Source organism: Notamacropus eugenii, chromosome 3 (assembly GCF_028372415.1).
Source record: "Notamacropus eugenii isolate mMacEug1 chromosome 3, mMacEug1.pri_v2, whole genome shotgun sequence".
NCBI classification, from domain to species: Eukaryota; Metazoa; Chordata; class Mammalia; order Diprotodontia; family Macropodidae; genus Notamacropus; species Notamacropus eugenii.
Genome location: NC_092874.1, coordinates 185,190,924 through 185,213,136, shown reverse-complemented (window position 1 = coordinate 185,213,136; position 22,213 = coordinate 185,190,924). Strand labels below are relative to the sequence as shown.

General features: G+C 36.1%; 2 protein-coding genes across 8 annotated transcripts in view; one reads left to right on the top strand and one right to left on the bottom strand.

Annotated features, from left to right (window-relative positions):
• The window catches only part of SLCO1C1 (solute carrier organic anion transporter family member 1C1), a 111,342-nt gene that overhangs the window by 63,898 nt on the left and 25,231 nt on the right, over positions 1–22,213 (top strand). For 5 of the 6 annotated variants that reach the window (XM_072653568.1, XM_072653566.1, XM_072653565.1 and 2 more), the window contains 2 exons: positions 13,248–13,443; positions 21,907–22,072. In XM_072653568.1, the coding sequence (XP_072509669.1) occupies positions 13,248–13,443; positions 21,907–22,072 (362 nt within the window). The remainder of the gene's footprint in view (positions 1–13,247; positions 13,444–21,906; positions 22,073–22,213) is intronic. The other variant, XM_072653569.1, reaches the window with a different exon arrangement.
• LOC140533617 (uncharacterized) overlaps positions 1–22,213 on the bottom strand; it is a 39,079-nt gene that overhangs the window by 14,169 nt on the left and 2,697 nt on the right. The gene's annotated exons all lie outside the window — the stretch shown is intronic.

Sequence of the window (22,213 nt, the reverse complement as noted above, 5' to 3'; positions counted from 1 at the left end):
ATAGGGTATTCTATAGAATCTTTTCTGCCAAATATGCTAACTAGGTGTTTTGGGGTGGGATTAGGGAGTGGTTAAGGAATGGTCAGTTTTTAAAGGAACATGCACTTTTGGTGTCTACTGTGTAGGTATGTTACCCAAAATTCATCGGGAAATAGCCCAAGGAGGGGCTACCTGGAGGGGTGGTTTTAGGCCTGAAACACCACTAAGTCAGCCAGTGGTCAGGGCTGGCTCTGAAAAACCAGGTTGCTCTCATCAATTTACAAGATAAATGTAAGGGAGTATAAGTATATCTAAGTCTAGGATACATATGATTGGTCAGTGAGTGGTAAATGTAGTTATGACCCACTGCACAGCCTGTTAAGCCAGCACACAGCTGGTTCAACCTAATGAGTTCTATAGGTACAGTTGGCTACTATGGCAGGAAGGGCGATAATGGTTGTTGCTAGGGTGGGCTGTGTCCTTGAAGGAGAAACTGCCTGAGATAGTATTTTGAGGCTAGGGAGAAATGTGATTTTTAAAGAGAAATGTGATTTTAGAATTGGGGCCCAAGCACATGCAACCAAGCACTCCATCAATCTCAAGCACTAACTCCTACATGTAGACTTTCCAAATACCCCAGCTAATTGCTAATGACCTGTGCAATTATTTTTAATATGTTTTGTATTCATTTATACAATTGTGTGGCTTTATTGTTGGGCTGGCTGCTAGATAGCTAGAGCTATCAGTCACTTTCTTCCTTCTACTCATTTTGTGGGCTGGGCAGTTCCTTCTTTGAGATATAACTCTCACTGTCCATTCAATCCTTAACCTCTGTGAAAATTATTTTCTTTAAAAATAGACCAGAGGAAATGGCAGATGTCTGCCTGGATGTCAACCAGTTAACTTTCTTCATTTATACATTACTTAATTTGATATCCAGCAAAGTCATGGTAAATGTATTCCATCTTGTTTAGGAAGTTGGTAAAATAAATTAACAATTCTCTCCTTTGACTCCAAGACACCAAGAAGAGATCTTACTTTGAAAGCTACAATAGTTTTGAATCTTCCTCTCCTGCTAGATTATTACCAATCATTCCCCCCACCCCATACTATATTCAAGCAATAGCATATATAGTTTAGCAATTCTGTTGACCAATAGCTATGTCATCTTTTGATGCCTTAAGAAATGAAGTAAACTTTCAAACACAGAAGGGTAAGTGCCTTTCAGGCCTTGAAGGAAATGTCATATGTCCAAAGGAAGCCATGAAAGTCAGTTGCTTTTAGCACCCAAAGGCTCCAAGAGGTTTGTTGAGCAGACATGAAATAGAAAAAAAATTACTGATGTTTTTCTTTGGATATATTGATCAATATTTCCTTTGGCTCCCTTTTATATCATGGATAAAGTGTTTGTGGAAGAGCTGGGCTCTTTTAGGAACTTTTATCTGGCCCTCTTAACCTATAGTGTCTCATTACCTTTTCAGGTAGAATAGTTTTATTCATAGTCCCACCTTCAAAAGGTTCCCTGACGGCTTCATCTTTTGTACCTTTCCGTGGTTATCTTGAATTATTTCCATAGGAAATTGCAGAGGGACCAAGATATTCCTTAACTTGGAGATATCTAACCTCTCTTTTGCCCCTGTGGGGATTTGGGGGTGGGAAGGGCAGGGACTTCTTGGTCTTGTGTAGGAGACCTAGCTCCTGTCCTACTCTCAGTTGAGGTATCTCTTTGAGTTAGTGCTACTCTCAATCTTTTCTCATGAAAGTTTCTACTGTATTGACTAATCCTTCTCCTCTTCCTCCTTTTTTTTTCCTCTTCCTTCTAATCAAGAGGAAGAATAGACCAGTTCTTAGATTCTATGTACTATGGTCAGCAGATTCAGTGTTTCTGAATGATAAGTGCATCAGTTAATTTTTAGAGTACCAACAGAGTGATCTCTCCAGCATTAAGTTTGCTATGTGAATTAACTTGAAGTCTCCCAATTCAGGGATTTTTTAAAAAAATATTATCATAATGTTCTTATTTTTATCCACTGGGTCTATTCCTAAAACCAGTAGACCCCTATGAATTTCTAGGAGGAAATATTACAATATTTTTCATGTAAATTGTAATGCATATGTTCATTGAGTCATGCTTGTAATATTCAATAAATCATAATACTGAACAAAATCAAATGTAATATGATACAATAATGAAACAATATAGAAATGTTTTAAGTAACACATAGAAAACAAGATCAAGGAAATCTACAAATTATTATTAATGTAGTCCTACAATCACACACCAAAATTTGTTATATTGCTGAGCTATAGCATTCAAATAAAATTTATTGGCAGAGATTGATGTATCATTAAGCACCCCAATATACACAGGGGAGCCTGCTATCACAGGTTCTCAGATCTGCATTCATAAAATGAAAGGCAACTTTTGAGGGGTTAACAATCACTTTAATCAACCACATGTATCATTGCTTTAACCAAGCACATGTATCCTTCACTTAGTTCAGGGGAACTAAGAAAATGTAGAGAAATCAGAAAGTCAACAGACACAGCTTCTTGTGCCTGATCATAATTCAACAGACAAGTGCAACTGTCTGACAATAGTTACCAGAGAGGGAAGCACAGACATTTGGGTTTTTCAAACCAGGGGGCTTCTTAGTGGCTTCCCAGAGTCCTCTTCTGGTCAAATACTTTCAGTCAGTAAGCTCTAAAATAAAACAACATCTCAGAGTCTTTATACAATTTTTATTGCCATGGGGCATCATGTCCCTTGAGAACCAGTGCCTCATTCAAAAGGCATGGACCTTTCTACAAATCTTCCCAGGTCTGACAATGGGTAGCAAAGATTCTCCTTAATCACATTCAAATAGAGGCATTATATTTCTTGATTATACTAAAACAAAATCAACAAAAGATCCTATTTTACTTGCCATTACAATTTAGCATTTCAAAAAATGACTATTTACTGTGTCATCAGTATTGAATAGCATATCTTTTTTTATATTTGTCATAGGAATATAATAAAGTGTGAGGGTAAATTAAAAAGTATTAAAAATTCCAAAATCAATTAAAAAGAGAGGGAAGAAAAAACTTGACAAGAGATCACCTAGAACAGCATAAAGATGGCTCTCAGTAATTTTACTGCCCAAAACACACACACACACACACACACACACACACACACACACACAAACACACCTTTTTTTGAACCAGGTTTCTCTTTTCTTACAGTATGATTCCCTCTAGGTCCTCTTCAGTCCCTCACCATCATGGTGTTAGCTTCTTTTCAAGCCAGATAATCAGTAAATGGTGCATATTTTGCTCTGTGCCAGCCAGGATAAAATTTACACAATCTTACTTACCAGAGAAACCCAATTAAATTTATGTTTTCTGCTTATGGGGGTTGTTAAGTGAAAAAAACAATCTTCCTTTGTCAAATATTGCAGTTTTAAATTTTTCTCTCTTACCAATTCATTTTCTTTTACTTCCTTCAATACCTCAAACACAGGACTTTCTCAGATAGGTTATATTATCCCCATTTAAAAAATGAGAAAATTGAGGCTCAGAGAGACGGCAATCTTATCCATGGTCACACTTTTAATGAGTGTGATTCAAGCCTAGCTTTTCCTGATTTGGGTTAAGAACTCCACTAATTAATAAATAATTTTTGAATTGAATTACTTTCATTGAACTGGAAAATAATTAGTTTCTTTCATATTGTTCCACCTTATTTCATTTCATTCCTAGTCCTGACTTTACACATTGGTTGGTTCAACAGATGATCACAGTAAAGATAACTCGCAACTGTACAAATTATAGTTCAAAGTAAAGTGTCTGAAATCTATGTTCATTTTCTAAGGATCAGTCCAGATACACTCAAAGAAGCTTATCTCTCTAGAAAGTTTATTACCATATCATATTAAATTTTGACCACAGCAAATCTTGAAACTATTCACCAAGCCATGGTGATATTCCAACCTTCACCAGTGGAGGGAAGAAGTATGCTATATTTTAATATATTAGTAGTATAAATGCATTTTTCAAATTTATTATGATTTCATAAGAACTATGTTACAAACTCCCAGCTTGTCAGGTTTTGAACTAGAGCCGTGATCGTCAGAATTAAATGAGCAAAGTAAAATTTAGCAGATACATGATCATCTAAAAAAATGTTTATCCTTGGGCCATCTCAAGGATGGCTCAATAGGGATATCTACATATCTATACATATTTGCTCATAGCATGATTCGTTTGTGAAAATGTTAGAATTTGTGACTAGATTTGTCACCTTATCTCTTATCCATTTAGGTATGCATTTATTCTGAAGTTGCCTATATAGACACAGACATTCAATATATTTCAACAAACATTAATTGCTTACTATATCAGTGGACTGTAGGGTGTTTTAGAGTGTGAAAATACAAAGGAAAAATCACACAGCTCTTGCTTTCAGCTGGAGACACTAAGTTTAAGTTAATATTTATATCAGTTCCTAGACTGGCAGTGGGAGTAGCCTGAAGATACTGGTAAGAAACTGTACAAGTTGAAGGTAAACTGCAAAAGATTTGGCCAATATATCTGACCTTTTTTTTTTTTTTTTTGCTGTCTTTGACACCAACTTTGTCCTTCTTTCCTCTTTTTGTGAAGGTGATACCTTCTGTCTTTCTGTCACCTTTTCCTATATCTGCTTCATGGACTTTAATTCTACACTTTTTTTGATTGGCAACAGGTAACACAAGAATCAATCAGACACTTACTGAGTAAATACTTTGTATCAGGCATTGTGCTAGCTTCTGGGGATACAAAAATAAAATTCTCCCTACCTTTAAATAGGTTATATTTATATTTATGTAAATAGTTTATATTAAATATATTTAAATGAAGTAAAGTGAGATTGGGGGGTCAGAGTATTAGCATCTGAGGGGACTAGCAAAAGTTTCATGTAGAAGGTATTACTCAGGCAGAAAGAAAGCAGTATTTTGCGAAAAAAAGAACTGCTTCTTTTGTTTATTCATTAGGAAAACTCTACCTAAATTTCTGAAGAACCTTGTGAACATGAAGTTTCCTGAGAAATGGTAGTGAATCAGTACAACAGAGAAGCTGGTTGCATCAAAGTTTGTGATAAAGCAAATTACTATTTATAAATTCTCTTTTTCCTTTGATTTCATTGTCAGACTGGAGATAAATTGATTCAGGAAAGTAAGATATCCCACTAGACTTCATGAAAAAACTTCACAAAGAAGGATTTAAGATGGTACACAGTGGATGTAGTGGTAGAGGGGAGAAAATTCTGACTCAAGTCAAGAAACCACATTTCAAATCCTATCTCCAATGCCAATTATTTGTATAACCTTGGGAAAGTCATTTAATTGCCTACTTTAGTTTCCTTATCTGGAAAATTATATTGAAAATGTCTATCTATCCCTGGGAATATACTATTTTTATTGCTTCCCATTCCAACACTTGAGCATAATATAGTTTTTTTTCAAAAAGGAGTGTATTCTTTCAGTAAGATAAGACCCATTGCCATTTAGAAAAGCCAATATCAAAGTCCATAAAGCTACCCTGTAACTTCAATGAGAAAATGACAGGACTTCAAAGTCAGTATCAAAGTAAAAAAAACAAACAAACAGATTTCAGGCATGTTGGCATAATGCAGGGCTGGGAAACTTACTTCCTCGAGGCCACATGTGGCCCTCTATGTGCTCAGGTGTGCCCTGTAATTGAATCCAAACTTCACAGCGTTCAGTCAAAGGGCCACACTGGAGCACCTAAAGGGCCAGATGAGGCCTTGAGTCCACAGGTTCCTTACCCACAGCATAGTCTATGGGGTTCAAACTAATTTGCTGTCAAGATACCACATACCTAAGAATTTACTCACTTTACTCTTTCAGTTCCTGAAACATTTCCTCCCTTTCACCTGAGTATTTATAATATAATCTAGAGTAAAGAAACTATATTACACTTTGCCTGAGGTTCTATGTTTTAACATCTAATGAATTTAATGATACTTTAAGTAGAATATATCCCATTAAAACAGATTTTTAAAACTTGAAATTCTAGAAAATGCATTAATATAAAGAATGATTGACTTTCAGGTGATGGAAGCAACAAGACAGAGGACTAGATATTTTCTCCAAACCTCATGACCATTCAGACATCTCTGAAATGAGTATTAAGTGAAATTTCATCTATCTTCATGGTCTGATATGAAAAAAAAAAACCCTTAAACTAATAACAAAGAAGGTTCATCTTTAAGACCTAACATGCCACATTAGGATTCCCTACCTGTTTCCTCTCCCCCTTGCTCTTAGGTTTACTCTAATTGACCCATCTGTTACGTCCACTCAGAAGTTATTTAAGACAGAAATTGAGACTACTGAAAAGGAAATTTCGTAGCATGGGAGGTGACCAAGAAAACTTTGAAGTATAGGCCCCAATGGAAACTACTATCAAAAAGGAAAGAGTTTAAAAGTGAAAAATAGGAGAACATAAAGGGAAAATGAAATTCCCAAATATGTCAGTAATAGTGAGAAATTTAAGTGAAAAAATCAGAGATATTGAGGGAAAGTCAATAAACAACAGGGAACAATGAATCCACACCTGAAGAGATAAAATTATGTGGATTCCTAAGAGAGGATGGTATTATAGCAGGATATTCCTGAATGATTTAAGTGAGAAATTAGAATCATGAAAGCAGAATTTATGAATGACAAATCACAAATAATCAACAGAACAGAAAAACCTTGAATTCATGGTGATGAATCTCACCAAAGGAATGAAACAGAAAATAACTCATGAGGAATCCAAATATGTAGAAGTAAAATCTAGACTAAGAAAACCAAAAAGCAGCAATATTAAAAATGAAGCATAATCTCCATACAAGAAAACTTATTGATCTATAAGACACAACTTAAATATTATAGGTCTATAAGAAAACAAACCAAAAAGCCTGAACGCCATCATGGAAAGAATAATAAATTAAAGAATTCCTAGATTTCTGAACATAAAAACATAACTACCAACTTAAAAAATTCCATTATTATCTCCAGAAAAGAAAAATACAATGATGGAAATTACAAGCTGTATAGTGCTTAAACTTAACTACAATGATAAATAATGAATTCTAAAAGTGACCAGAGGAAAGACTAAATATAAAGTAAAGAAAATTTAAATCAGACAAGATTATTCTATATACATCAGAAATTGCAGGAGGAAATAGAATAATGTGTTCCAACACACAAAGGACCTGAAGATAAAATTCAAAGTGATATATCCTGGAAACCTGAGCCTAATTATCAATCCAAATGAATAAATAAATAGTGAATAAATGTATAAATAAAAGGTATTCATTCAATAAAAGAGGCATTTGAAGAAAACTTGACCTAAGCAGATTATTTGCTTTACAAAAACCCAGACCAACAACCAAAAAAAAAGATCTTTTAAAAAAATATCAGCTACTGGAAAAAGTGCTAGTAATGAAATAGATTATCTTAGAAAATGAAAGAAAAACCAGAAAGAAAAAGGAACACAAAAGAACTTAACAATAATTTAACACCTTAGGGTTAGTCCACTTTTTTAAAAAAGTATATTTTTAAAAGTATACAGTGAGACAAGAGTGAAATCAGAAACCACATAGAGGAAATCATGTGGAACACTGAGCCTGAAACATGGGTTAAATTTTATAACAATTATCAGGTGAATTAACGTGTGGAGTTTTTTTTTTTGTTTGCTTGTTTATTTTGTTTTTATGTTGAACTCAAGTGCAGAATGAAATGACGCATAAAAGTAGAGAGGGCAGGAAAACAACAGAAGGTAGTATGTGTTGTACCTTAATCAAAATTTAGAAGAAATAACTTCCATGATCTCTCTCTCATAAAACAAAACAAAAAAGGGAAATCTACAAGAGAATATGTAAAGAAGCAAATGGAAGCAATGGAACAGGAGGAAGGAAAGGTTGAAGTCTTAAATCAGTCACAGAAGAAAGTCCCACTGAAAAACGCTCTGTCACAAGTTGGGGAGAAGATATTTTAGATTAGAAGGTATAATAACAGGTACAATCTACAAGGTTTTGGTGCTTAGAGAGAGCACCACCTCTGAGAGAATGACTTCATAATGGTATTCTTTCAGAGAAGAAGAATCAGAACTTCTGGGGGTAGCTGACAGCCAGAAGAATGGGAGAACATGAACAGAGAGAAGACATTTTTTTGCCAAGTGGGGGAAAATGATCATAGGGAGAAAAAGAGGGAGTAATGAATGGCACAATCAGGGAGATAGAAACAAATCCTACCTTAAGCAATACTTCATTTCAAGTTGTTTCCTATAGGAATGTACATTTGTTAGAGTGGGCACAATAAGAACAATTTAAAAAATTAAAGGAGAGGGTAAGTTTTACAAAACAAAAAACTTTAGAAGCAGAAAAAGTATTGGTGCCTTCGAAGTTTAATTGCCTCAGGAATACAGAGACTAAAGAAGGAATAAATGAACGCAAAAGTGAAAGAATAAAAGTTTAGAATAGACAAAAATGGGGGGAGTGTATAATAATGTGATCAAGAGAAACAAAATGAAAATTTAAAAAACAAATATGATAGATTGAAGGAGAAAATAGAGGATGATTTTACTGGACTTTTTAAAATTTTATTGTTATTATTATTATTTTTTAATATTTTACAATCACTGCCATAAAATTAAGATTTTATCCCCCTCATACCTACCCCCCGCTACTCCCCTCCCTCCCCATGACAGCATACAATTCTGTATAAGTTCTACATATACTTTCCTACTGAGTATGTTTTCACTATAGTCATGCTATGTAGTTGAACTAAAATAAATGGAAGAAATCATATAACAGATCAAAACATAATACACAAACACACACACACACACACACACGATCTGCTACTTTCTGTGAATGACTTCCATATTTCTTTCTCTGAGTGTAGAAGGGATTTTGCCTTAGAAAACCACCATTGGGATTTTTTTTTAAATAAGTTCTTGCATTATTACAAAATTCCAAATCTACCAGAAAAAACTCTCGCACACTGTGGTCATTGCTGTGCACAAAGTTCTCCTGGTTCTGCTCCTTTCACTCAGCATCAGATCATATAAGTCCTTCCAGGCCTCTCTGAAGTCTTCTTGTTCATCATTTCTTACAGCACAATAGTACTCCATTGCATTCATATACCATAATTTATTCAGCCATTCCCCAATTGATGAGCATCCCCTTGACTTCCAGTTTTTGGCAACTACAAAGAGTGCTGCTATAAATATTTTTGTACATGTGGGATCCTTTCCGATTTTTATGATCTCTTGGGGATACTGTCCTAGTAGCGATATTGCTGGGTCAAAGGGTATGTACATTTTTGTAGCCCTTTGGGCATAGTTCCAAACTGCTCTCCAGAATGGTTGGATGAGCTCACAGCTCCACCAAGAATGAATTAGTGTTCCAACTCTCCCACATCCTCTCCAGCATTTATCATTTTCTTGTTCTGTCATGTTTGCCAATCTTATAGGTGTGATGTGGTACCTCAGAGTTGTTTTGATTTGCATCTCTCTAATCAATAGTGATTTAGAGCATTTTTTCATATGATTATAGATATCCTTAATTTCTTCCTCTGAAAATTGCCTGGTCATATCATTTGACCATTTATCAATTGGGGAATGACTTGTATAGTTACACATTTGAGTCAGTTCTCTATATATTCTAGAAATGAGGCCTTTATCCCCGAGCTTAGCTGTAAAAATTCTTTCCCAGTTTACTACATCCCTCCGGATTTTGGTTGCATTGGGTTTGGTTGTGCAAAAACTTTTCAGTTTAATGTAATCAAAATTACCCATCTTGCATTTCATAATGCTTTCTATCTCTTCTTTAGTAAAAAATTCTTCCTTTCTCCATAAATCTGATAAATACACTATTCCTTGATCCTCCAGTTTATTCATGGTATCACTCTTTATACCTAAATCATGTACCCATTTGGACTACTGGACTATTTTTAAAGAGGGAGAAATTTTAAAGGAATGAGGAAGAAGGAAAATTAATTAATAAGTTAAACAAAACTCCTAAACTAGGGAAGGAAGCAAGAAATGGGAAGGGCAAAAGGAAAAGAGCTAGTAGGAAAAGAATTGCTTTAAAGTAGATTAATTTAAAATAGCTGAAAAGATAAAGTACTTATCTGTTTTTACAGAGGAAGAATGAAAATATCTAATTCCGAAAAAAATAACAACAGTATTAGAGACAGAGGAAAATCCCAACCTTTCACAACTTTAATACAATAACATTATAGTGATGAGTTGAATTAACTAAAAAAGAAGCCTCTTTATAAAATTTCTTCCTTCCACAGTCTCTTCCTTATGAGAAACACACCTAAAGAGCAAAGGGATGCATAGAATAAAACCGAAGGGTTAAAACAAAATTTACTAGCCATCCAAGAAATACAAAACTATAGGAACTGGAATCATGCTATTAAGCAAAGCAAAACCAATATTCACAATGTAAAATGGATGAGTTTTGTTGATTTTTTTATTTTCCTTTTCTTCTTAAAAATGTTATTGTAATATGAAATGGATTTCTGCTATAGGAAAGAGGGAAATATATTGGGAGAATTTTTGGTGATGTAAAAAAGGAAGATATAAATGAAAATGTAATTATCAAAATAAGGAAATGTTTGTTTTTAATCGAGGATCATCCAGATGGATCGTACTGTTAGGTGTAAATCTGTGAGAACTGCTGTATCTCATTAATTTTAGAACCAACTCAGCCTCAGAAGTCCGTGGTGTAATTGACATTTTCACTTTCCTATGATCAAAAGTGGTCCCAGGAAATTAAACTCACACATGGAGGAAACTTATGCTAAAATTTTTCTCTCAAAGCTAGTGTTTTTCAGGTCTAGAAAGGCATTGACATTCATCTTAAACTATGCCTAGATCTCTGGTTCAGTTAATAGTGTCTCAAGAGTGAACCTGAAAACCCAACTTTACCTTAAAACTGCCCTAGGACCCCAGACGTTATCTGAACTAAAAGCATGCTAAGACTAGATGAGATTTTTCAGAACACAATTAACATTAGAAGTTTTAGAATCCTAAAATATAAAAACTAAAAAAGACATTACAAATCATGTAACCCAATGGCTTAAATTTGACAGATGAAGAAACTGAGGCTTTCAAAAATTGTGATGCCCTCAATTCCTGTAACTAGTAAGTGGCAGATATCAGCATCCACATCTTCTGTCTCCCAGTCCAATAATTTTCTCACTACACCCACTAATCGATCTATCAGTATAACATTTTCTCTTAATATTTATATTACACAAACATTTCTTCTTTTGAACTCTGTAGAAGGCAGTTACATAGTAGGAAGCTAGGTGGCACAGTGGATAAAAAGTCTGGAGTCAGGAACACCTGAATTCAAATCCAACCTCATACATTTACTGTGTGACCCTGGGCAAGTTACTTAACCTTGCTTGCCTTAATTTCTTCATCTGTAAAATGATCTGGAGAAGGAAATGGGAAACCATTCAAGTATCTCTTCCAAGAAAATCCTAAAAAGGGATCGTGAGGAGTCAGACTTGACTGAAAATTGACTGAACAACAACAAAAAGTGTTGCATAGTGCATATGATACCAGACTGGAGATAGGAAGTCCTCAGTTCAAACCAGACAGCCTAAACAGCCTATCTGAACCTGTTTCTCTCTCTAAAAGGTAGACTGTGTAACCTCAACTCTGAATCTACAGTCTCTGGTATTCTAGCTCTCAGTCTTTCATCTCCCTAGAAAGCATCAGATTCCTGATGAACTTAGGTAGAGTGTGCTAAATTTCTGAGATATCAGGAAGATCTGCTGCACAAAATACTCTCCTTATCTATTATGTGATGCTTGTAATTTTTTTCTGTTGGTACTCATTCCTTTAATTTACAATTTTAATACTGTTATAATGGAAATATTACTGTGAGAAGTCAAAATTTAAACTACTGTCAATAAAAAGAGCAGGGGGGGGGTATTATAAAAGAGTGGTCTGCTTGAAATTACAAGATCTGATTTCAGATCCTGGTCTTGCTACTTGGATGATATTAGGGAAGTGAGGTAACTTATGTGGTCCTTAGTTCTCATTTCTAAAATGAAGAGGTTCAATTTCTTCTTTTGTATCAATGAGTTTCAGATTCTTTCCTGAAAGCAGGTTTTAATAAGAGGAAAGTGAAATGGTACAACGCACCTGAAGATAGCCAGGACAGCATTAGCCAAGGGATTGGAGCCGCATAAAACTTGGAGAAGGGGATTATGGAAGATGAAGAACTCACAACATCATAATTTTGTCTACACTCAGCCCTCTCCTCACAGTTCAAGGACTATGTCTGCTTTTGTACCATGTATCTGATATACTTCTTCATATGAACTCTAGATGCACTATTTGTACCCAACCTGTGGTAGAGCCTTCTGAGCTCATAGTGTTCCGATCAGCCATAGTCAGGCACATTGTACACTGCATACTGACCCCAACATCTTGGTCCTATTCAATTATGGAGGACAACAAACAACTCATAGACTTCTATGTATTTAGTCAATATTCAAGATCTATTTTATTACATAACTTTTTGTCATTCTATTCAGACATGTATCTTTGAGATGGAGTTAGAATGGATTGAATTCTGGGGCTACATTTGTGAGGTCCAATTGACAGTTTGATGACTCTCTGGATAGAGTGCTAGGTCTGGAGTCAGGAAGATCTGAGTTCAATTCTGGCCTTACTTGCTGTGTGACCAGGGCAAATCATTTAGCCTCAGTTTTCCTTGGTGATAGAAAGATGGCTCAATGCATAACGTGCTGGGCCTGGAGTCAGGAAGATCTAAGTTAAAATCTGGCCTCAGAAACTCACTTGCTATGTTAGCCTGGGCAAATCATTTAACCTCTGTTTGTTTTAATCCATTGGAAAAGGAAGTGGTAAACCACTCCAGAATCTTTGACAAGAAAACATCATACAGAGTCACAAATTGCTGGAGAAGACTGAATGACTAAACAATAAGAAAAATAAATTGACCATTGACCTGCATACTCATAGTAGAGTATAAATTTCTTACTTTGCAACTCTAATTCTGAGCCATTAAGTATGATAAAAAAAATATTATCTGTTAGTGGATATGATTTTCTACTTCCTTCATTATTTTAAAAAAGCAAATATTCAAGAAACATAGACTACTCAGTTATATAGAAATGCTTATGAAATATGAAGTAGAACATTTGCCAATTCACTTCATAATAATTTTTTCTTTGTTTCCTAAGGACTTATCAATATTCCTGCAGTAGCCTTTGGAATATTCTCTGGGGGACTAATTTTGAAAAAATTCAGAATCAGTGTGTTTGGAGCTTCAAAACTCTATCTGGGATCTGCATTCTTTGGCTACCTTCTAATGCTTTCCCTGTTTGCAATGGGCTGTGATAATTCTGATGTGGCTGGCCTAACTATCTCCTACCAAGGGTATGTTATGATGATTATGCAAATTTGTATGCGACTGAGATTCTCATTGCTTGCCTTTCGTGCTCTGGGAAAGTATATTGCATACAAGATAGAAGAAAGTTGCCAATCTCTTATACCTATGACTTGGAGTTATTGAATCACAGGATTTTGGAATGAATGGAACCTAAAATAATCTGGTTTAAATCCCTCAATTTATAGATTAGGAAACAGAGGTTTAGAGAGTTGAAGTGATTTTCTGCTGGTCTCCACATATGAATAATGCAAGAGCCATGACTAGAAACCAAGTTTCCTTGACTTATTAAATACCTACTGGCTGTAAAATACAATACAGGATATTGAAGAAAATGTAAAGAATTAATTAGACACGGATCCTATCATCAAAAAACTTACAGTCTAATTAGAGACACGTTTGATTGTAACTTCTATTTGTCCCCTATGAATCTGAACATTTTGCTTGGATTTTGTAAAAAGGTGTTTCTTTCAAAAATATTTAGTTCAAATTTATTCTGAGCCCTAGGGAATGTGTATTCCAAGAGCATAAGAGGAACGCTGCACAGATTACATCCAGGTCTGAAAGGATCATCTGGTCCTACTCTTTCAATTTTCAGGCAAGAAACAAAGGTGTGGGGAAGTTAAGTAAATGGCCCAAAGCTACGTTTGAGACTGAGGTCCTAGAAGTGTTCCACACTCCGGGGAAAGTAGGGTTTGGTATAACTGTACTTTTTGTAACCTGAGCCCCAAGGAGGTCTGGGTGGTATGTTATTACCTCTTCCAAAGGTAGAGGGAATTGCTGAGGAAGCACTACTCAGTCTTCCATCCTTCTCTGATAATGAGAGCCAGAACAGGTGTTCCCACCCACTCCAGGGAGATGGGTAGATATATTCCCATTATCCCCTGGAAATAGTTTGGTCAAGGTTTTGGACAGTACGACAATTTACTCTCTTGGGCAGAGCTAAGAAAGTAGGGAGCACATTCCCATGTACTGCTTTTTCTTCCTCCTGGTTAAGTCTCTAGAAGGATACCATACTCCTCTCAAAATACCACGTTCATGCTTTTATTTTTTTTCTTGAAGCCTGGGACTCAGTGAGTTGGGGAATATGGGTAACCAGGGAAAGCAATATATGAGGGGTGTGCTGCAGCTGTAGCAGGTGAGATGTAGGGAGGACAAGGTCATATAGTAGTTGGGCAGAGAAGGATTGCCTTCCTGTATGTCTGCCTGGAGAAGTATATATCATGCATAAGGCTAATCATCCAGCACAACCTGAACTAGATGAAGGCAGGGGAAAGGAATGTTGCAGATATAGGTCTTCTAAGAACTGAGTTTTTTGTATGCCCCATTGATTTCTCCTACATACTCCTAGAGTATATACAAAAACTCTGGACATCAATACCTTTGATAATGAAAGTACCAATGCAAAAAGTATACATACATACATACATATATACACATGTATACACATACACATATGTATATATAAACAGATATACATATGTGTGTGTATATGTATTGTGTATGTACATGTAAAGTCATGTTCACATTAATCCTTGATGGCATTATTAAGCATGTACACTGTGGCAGCAGCTTTGATCCCAATTTCCCCTCTTCTCTACCTGCCCACCTTTGATCTTCCAAGCTTGCTTCTTTGTATTTCTCACTTGCTTGTGATGAAGACTGGAAAGGGGGTTGTGAGACTCCCACAAAGACCAGGGTACCAGGGGCAGATTGTCTGGAAAGAACTCACGAACTAAAGCATGGGCAAGCGTTCTTAGGGAACCTGCAAACCTTAGAGGGGTACAGGGGTACAGAATATACAGGATATTCTATAGTTATCACTTGTGCCAAATATACTAACTAGGTGTTTTGGGATGCATTAGGGAGTGGTTAAGTTCTTAAAGGAACATGCGCTTTTGGTATCTACTGTGTAGGTATTTTACTCAGAATTCATCAGGAAATAGCCCAAGGAGGGGCTACCTGGAGGTGTAGTTTTAGGCCTGAAATATCGTTAAGTCAACCAGCGGTTAGGGCTGACCAGCAAAAAATCAAGTTTCTCTTGTCAATGTCTTGTTAGACAAGATAAATGTAAGAGAGTGTAGGTATGTCCAAGTCTAGGATACATATGATTGGTCAATGAGTAGCAAATGTCACTAAGACAGTGACAGTCAGTTCAGTACTCAGCTGGTTCAAACTAATGACTTCTATAGGTACAGTTGGCTACTATGGCAGGAAGGGAGATAATGGTTGTTGCTAGGGCAGGCTGTGTCCTTGAGGGAGAAACTGCCTGGGATAGTATTTTGAGGCTAGGGAGAAAGGTGAGTTTTAAAGAGAAATGTGATTGTAGAATTGGGCCCAAGGACATGCACCCAAGAAACCCATCACTTGGTTTTTTTCTACCCACAAGACACTCCCTCCCCAATCAAGTCAAAGTGCTTCAAAACATCACTCTGGTTATACTGCCCTCAGAAAAAGTCAGAAAAAAGAATTTCAAGTCCATACTTCCACTTGCTCTTACGTTCTCTTAAATATATGAAAAAGCAGAAATATTAAACCCATTCTTCACAAAACAGAAGAAATGAAAATTTAATGAAAACAGAGAAGACAAAAAAAAGAAACACAACTAAATGTAAACTTAATAATTACAGCCTAAATAATAAATGGGTCATGGGGCAAAATTACTAGAGTAATTAGCAGCTTTGTGAAAGAAAACAATAATAAGGCAGAATGCCAGAAGTTTTGTGATACTTGTGAAGCAGTGTTCAGAGGACAAAAATTATATGTGTGAAAATATATAGTAACAGAAAAAGAATGATAAAGTGATCACACAATTATAAGTAGATATTTAACAGATTCATAAACACTAAGTATAAAACAAAATTTTCAATTAAGGAAAGGAAGTAAACTAACATTTATTAAGTGCCTAGTATGTGTCATGCACAGGGCTATGTGGTTTATAAATATTATCTCATTGATTATCACAACAACCCCGAGAGGGAAGTGATGTTATCATGTCCATTTTATGGTGCAGAAAGCTGAGACTGAAAGAGATTAAGAGACTTGCCAGAGTCACACACAGCTCTCGTATTCCTGAGCCTGGTTTGGAGCTCAGGTCTTCCAGGTTCCAAGCCCAGCACTCTATCCCCCAGTGAACATCTGACTAATTAGAGAAGTAGAAAACAAGGGGAAAATAAAGCTACCATTGAAGTAATAAAATTAAATGTTTCTTTAAAACAACTAACAAAAATAAATAAACTTTAGCTAATTTGATTAAAAACAGAGGAAATAAAAAGAACTATCAGAGCTTACCCTACATAATTAAATTCTGTCATACTGAGAGCTTACTGGAAAGAGATGTTTATTTACAAAACTTATTAAAAGTTCGAGCTAAAAATAAAACTTAACTTCTGAAAATGAAATTGAAAAAACACTAAGGAATTATTAGAGAAAACAAATCCTTGATTAAAACACAACTAGAGAAGAATTCTATTGGATATTCCAAGAACAATTATTTAACTCATTTCTATTCATTTTTTGTCCTTGTTTTATTGATGCATTTTAAACTCTTCCAACCATTGAAACTCTCATTGCAACAAAGAAAAAGAAAAACAGCAAGTAAAGCTAGCAGTGGCTTTCTTGAAAATGTTTGTCATGATTACTGCAAAATGAGATGACTAACTGGCCTTTTAAGTCATGTTTCTTGGTGCTCTTGAATGCACAATAACAGCAACTATTGCTTCTTTTTGTTCTTCTTGAGAGAATCTATGAGCCATCATTCTATTAAGTCACAATTTCTTTTTGTTGTCTAGTTTCATTTAGAAAAAAAAAAATTTACGTCAATATGATTCATTTCCTGAGCAGGATGATAACTCATTGGTTGCTAGATAAAAATTTCACATTTAGATTTCTAATAGCTAAGTTCATAGATTATTTTAAAACTGTATGAGTTTAGCATTTTTTACCCTCATTTCCACCACTGTTCCACTATGACTGCAGAAGAATAAAAAATATATTATAGACAATTCTTATTTATTATCATTTTTCTTTTATTTTGTGTAGGAATGGAGTACAAAAACTGCTGGTTTTCTAGGACTAGTTTTTCTTACAATAGGCCATATCTATTCCAGAAAAACACTCTTCATTCTGCCCGTACCATTTTCCCTTTTTTTTTTATTTTTGTGTTCTGGGAGATTTTAGACTAAATATTTGGCATCCCTCTGTCAACAATATCAGAAGTAGGAAACCGATTAGATATGCTTAAGCAAGTCTTCCCTCCTCTTTTCCTAATAACTGAACAGCCAGTTCAGTTTGTGCAACTATGACCATTCTTATACCTACCAGGTATACTTGCCCCATCAAGAGACTGATTTTTGATCAATCATCAGTTCCCTGTCCCCCACCACACCCTGGGCCATTTCCAGTTGTCCTGATCTATATCTGGCCACTGGACCCAAATGGCTCTGGAGGAGAAAGTGAGGCTGGTGACTTTGCACAGCCCTCCCTCACTTAAATCCAATTCACTTGTATTTGTAGGTCATGGCATCACCTCTGTGATGTTCTGGTCTTCTTAGAGAATGAAGGACAAACAATCATCTCTGCAAGTAGAAAAGTAGTTGCCCACTGGGGAGCTGGATTCCTTCCTTCCTTCCTTCCTTCCTTCCTTCCCTCCCTCCCTCCCTCCCTCCCTCCTTCCTTCCTTCCTTCCTTCCTTCCTTCCTTCCTTCCTTCCTTCCCTCCCTCCCTCCTTCCCTCCCTCCCTCCTTCCCTCCTTCCTTCCTTCCTTCCTTCCTTCCTTCCTTCCTTCCTTCCTTCCTTCCTTCCTTCCTTCCTTCCTTCCTTCCTTCCTTCCTTCCTTCCTTCCTTCCTTCCTTCCTCTGTCTCCCTCTCTCTCTTCAGTCTGCCCATATAAAATATCAATAAAATATCACACCCTTACCTGTGGGCGCTCTGCCCAAAAAGTATGCGCATTTTGATTTCTGCCATCTTTCTGTTTTCTTTCTTAAGAACAGCTTTAACCTTAAATCGCTCTGGCTCTCTTGGTTTGATCAATAATAGGTCCTGGGTCAAGACCTACTTGGTCATTGTTTGGGCCCTGATTGCCTAGGAATGAATGTAAATAGCTATTGTTTATGTTTTGGCATTAAAGCTAGAGGATCTTCCCCTCCTAGATCAATTTGGTTTTTGGTTGCATAAAAAGGCCCTTCTCGGCCTCATTTTTTATTGCCTTAATCATTGAATGGGTTTTCCCCATCAAACTGAGACCTGTTAAAGACATTATCTTGCAAAGGCCAAGGCCCCTCCACTGTAACCTGGACCATCTCCAAGTGTCCAGAGCTGTATCTGGCCACAGGACCCAGATGGCTTCAGAGGAGAAAGTGAGACTGGTGACTTTGCATAGTCAGCATTCACTTAATCCAATTTGCTCGCACCTCCCTGATATCATAGTCCTCTTCTAGGAGGAAGGACAAGCAGCAAAAACCCTGGAGTTTTTCTATAACTGGTAAGCAGCCTTTTCTTTGCAGAGTCCACTTGGCTGACAGCCTATCACTTCTTTACTCACTCTCGTCACAGAATATGAATAACTTCTCATTTCCTTCCTCATGTCATGGCCCTCTTCAGAATGAAGGACAAGGAACAATACTTCATGTTCTGGCCCAATTATTTCCTTTTCTGATCTGAACCTACCTCAATGACTAAGTCACAAATGTATTCTACCCCTACTGAGGTCAGGTTGTACCTTGTCTCTTTAATGATTATGAGCTAACTGTATGGTATTTTTTGCTCTATGCTCCCTAGTATATCAAGTTAAGCTGTGAGTTTATTCCTGTGTGCTAATTTTTTTTTCTAAATAAAAGCCTAAACTTTAATATCCAATCTGTTTATCCTATGTGATTGCCTAAGCCTCCAAAAGTAAGTGCAATATATTGGGACATGTGACCACATAATAGCAAGGCTATTTAGCCCATGTCCTCAAATGGGAAAATGCAGATAATAATGTTTGCATTGTTTCTTACAAGGCTATTGTAAGGCTGTTGACCTTAGAGTGCCATGGAAATGGGTTAATGTTGTTATTGACAGGAGCAATATTGTCCTTTCCTAGCAAATAATCCCCATTGACACAACTAGTGATCATTTAGTCTGATCTTACCACCTCAAAGCTACCTTTGAGATTTATTTCGAATGTGAGGGTATAAGACTAAAATGGCAAGGTTTCTAGCTGAGAAAGGAAGGAGCAAGATGACCAAACCCAAAGACTCCCAAGCTTTTAGATGGAAGAAACTGTAAAATAGAGAAATCAAGAAAAGAGAAAAAAGTAAAACAAACAAGCAGGAATTAGAAAGTAAGAGAACAATAAGATGCAGACTGGTGCAGCAGGAAGCTTATTGGATTTAGAGACACAAGACGTGTCTCTAAATCTTGCTTCTATCACCTATCCTTCCTGTCTTAACATGGGCAAGTCATTGAACCCTTTGGATCTCAGTTTCTCTGTATGTAAAAAGACAAGGTTGAAGGAGATGATCCCTAAGGCCCTTAAATCCATGATCCCATAATACTGAGAAAAGAGAGTTGAAGGAAACTAGAGAAACAAGATGTTGCGAGTGAACTAAATGAGAGTTGGCAGAAAATTCTCTAGGCATCCTGAGAAAAGTGAGGGTGTGGGGATTAGAACTGGAGGAGGAAGAATTACATTCATAGAAGACAATTGAAGGAAGAGGGGAGTGAAAGAATGAATGGATGAAAGAACAGATGAATGTATGAACAAAGGAGGCATAGAAGACATACTCTATGGTAAGATCAGAGAGACAATGGGAAAATGAATGGGAGAGAGGATGGAGGAGGGAGACACATACAATTGATCTGCAGAGCTATTTCAAATATATAAAGCATGCTAAAATGTATTATACCTCCTGATAAGACTATGGGCTGCTACCAGCTTATAGAAAAGAAGCAGCTTACTGAAGTGAAAGGACACTGACTTTAGAGTCCATAGGCCTAATTTCAATTTCTATCTCTGACTCTTATTAACTATGTGAAACTGGTAGTCACTTAAATTTTTGTGCCTCAGTTAAAAGGGATATAATACATCTCACACTGTTAATGCCAAAGGGTTGTTGTGATGTATGAGCTATGCAAACTTCAAAAGTAATGTATAAATGTATTATTATTATGACAAATAATAAATTTAATAAGATAAATATAAAGAAATAAAATATTTTTATCAATACTGATATTACTTTTGATAATAATAATTTAATGTTAATAAAAAACAATATATGTATTATATCCCCTTATCAGAATTTCTATTTGATCCCAAGCACTTAACACAGTGCTTGGTACATAGCAAGTGCTTAGTAAATACATTTTCATTTATTTTTTCATTCATTCATTATTGATTCCTTTAAGGAAAGGATAGTGTCATTCATCTTTGTATCATCCAGGGTACCTACTACCCAGCACCCACTGGGTTTACAGTAAATAAATGTAATAGGTATGAAATAAATATTTGTGAAATGAAATTAATAAATGTGATTACTAGTTTTTTTTGCCTTATACCACCACTTAGATGCAGTTTGACATAGTGACTAGAGAGCTGGCTTCAGCATCAGGAAAACCCGACTTTAAGTCCTTCTCACACATACTAACTGTCACCTTGGGCAAATCACTTACCCTATGAGTGCTCCCAGAAAACTCTCTAAGACAGGTTGCAGAATATATGCCAATCAGCATCAGCAAAAGGCACTTTCTTATTGGGAATTTCATGGGAAAGTGAAAAAAAAAACTAATGGCTCTGAATAGTTTCTTTGGTGCTTCCCAGTGTATGACCTTAGTACTTACACTCCTTCAGCCTCAGTTTCCTCCCCTGTAAAATGAGGGGGTTGGACTAGATGGACTCTGGAGCCCTTCAGTCACTATATCCATGTTTCTATGGTCATATGAAATCGTGGGTCTGATCCAAACAAGAATCCTGTCACAAGCAATATCAACATTGAGATTGTGATAACAACTCTGAAAGGGAATTACCTTATAATAATCACTGTGCTCTATTTATCCACTGAACCAGTGTGCTAAATTGTTAAAAAAAAAAAAAAAAAGCACTTGGTGCTTGCTACCCTGGCCATTTTGTGTATGTCTCACATTTGCTCAGGGACTTTAGAAGCAAATCTAAGTAAAAGCGGAACTCAATAAAGGTTGACTAGAATTCAAAAATTAGAGATTGTAGCATTTATATCCTGGTGCTTCCAATCTCAAGTGCTTATGTAGCTACTAGAGTACCTAAAATATTTTCAGAATAGAGTGATGAGCAAGTATTTTCTTTGGTCACCTTTTTTTTCCTGAAAAATGCTTTATACAGATGTTGTCCTCATGCATACCAATTCAACTAAAGGACATTATTTTAAAAATTCATGGTTGGGTAGGGGGGTTGTGTCCTGCTGAGAGGTAATATTGTATATTATTACATTTCTTTACAGAACCAGGCAAGTCTCTTATTATGAACGAGCTCTCTTTTCAAATTGCAATTCAGGATGCACATGTTCAAAGACAGAATGGGATCCTATATGTGGAGAAAATGGAATCACTTATGTATCTGCTTGTCTTGCTGGTTGCCAAACTTCCACTGGAAGTGGGAAAAACACTGTAAGGAACTCCTCCATCTTAATTATATACACAAATTCTGATGGTATTTGACAGCTGCATAGTTTTTTAGGGATTTGGGAAGACCACAGAGGGATAAATCACTGAACTATAGAATTAACTCTGCCTTTTAACTTAGGTTCC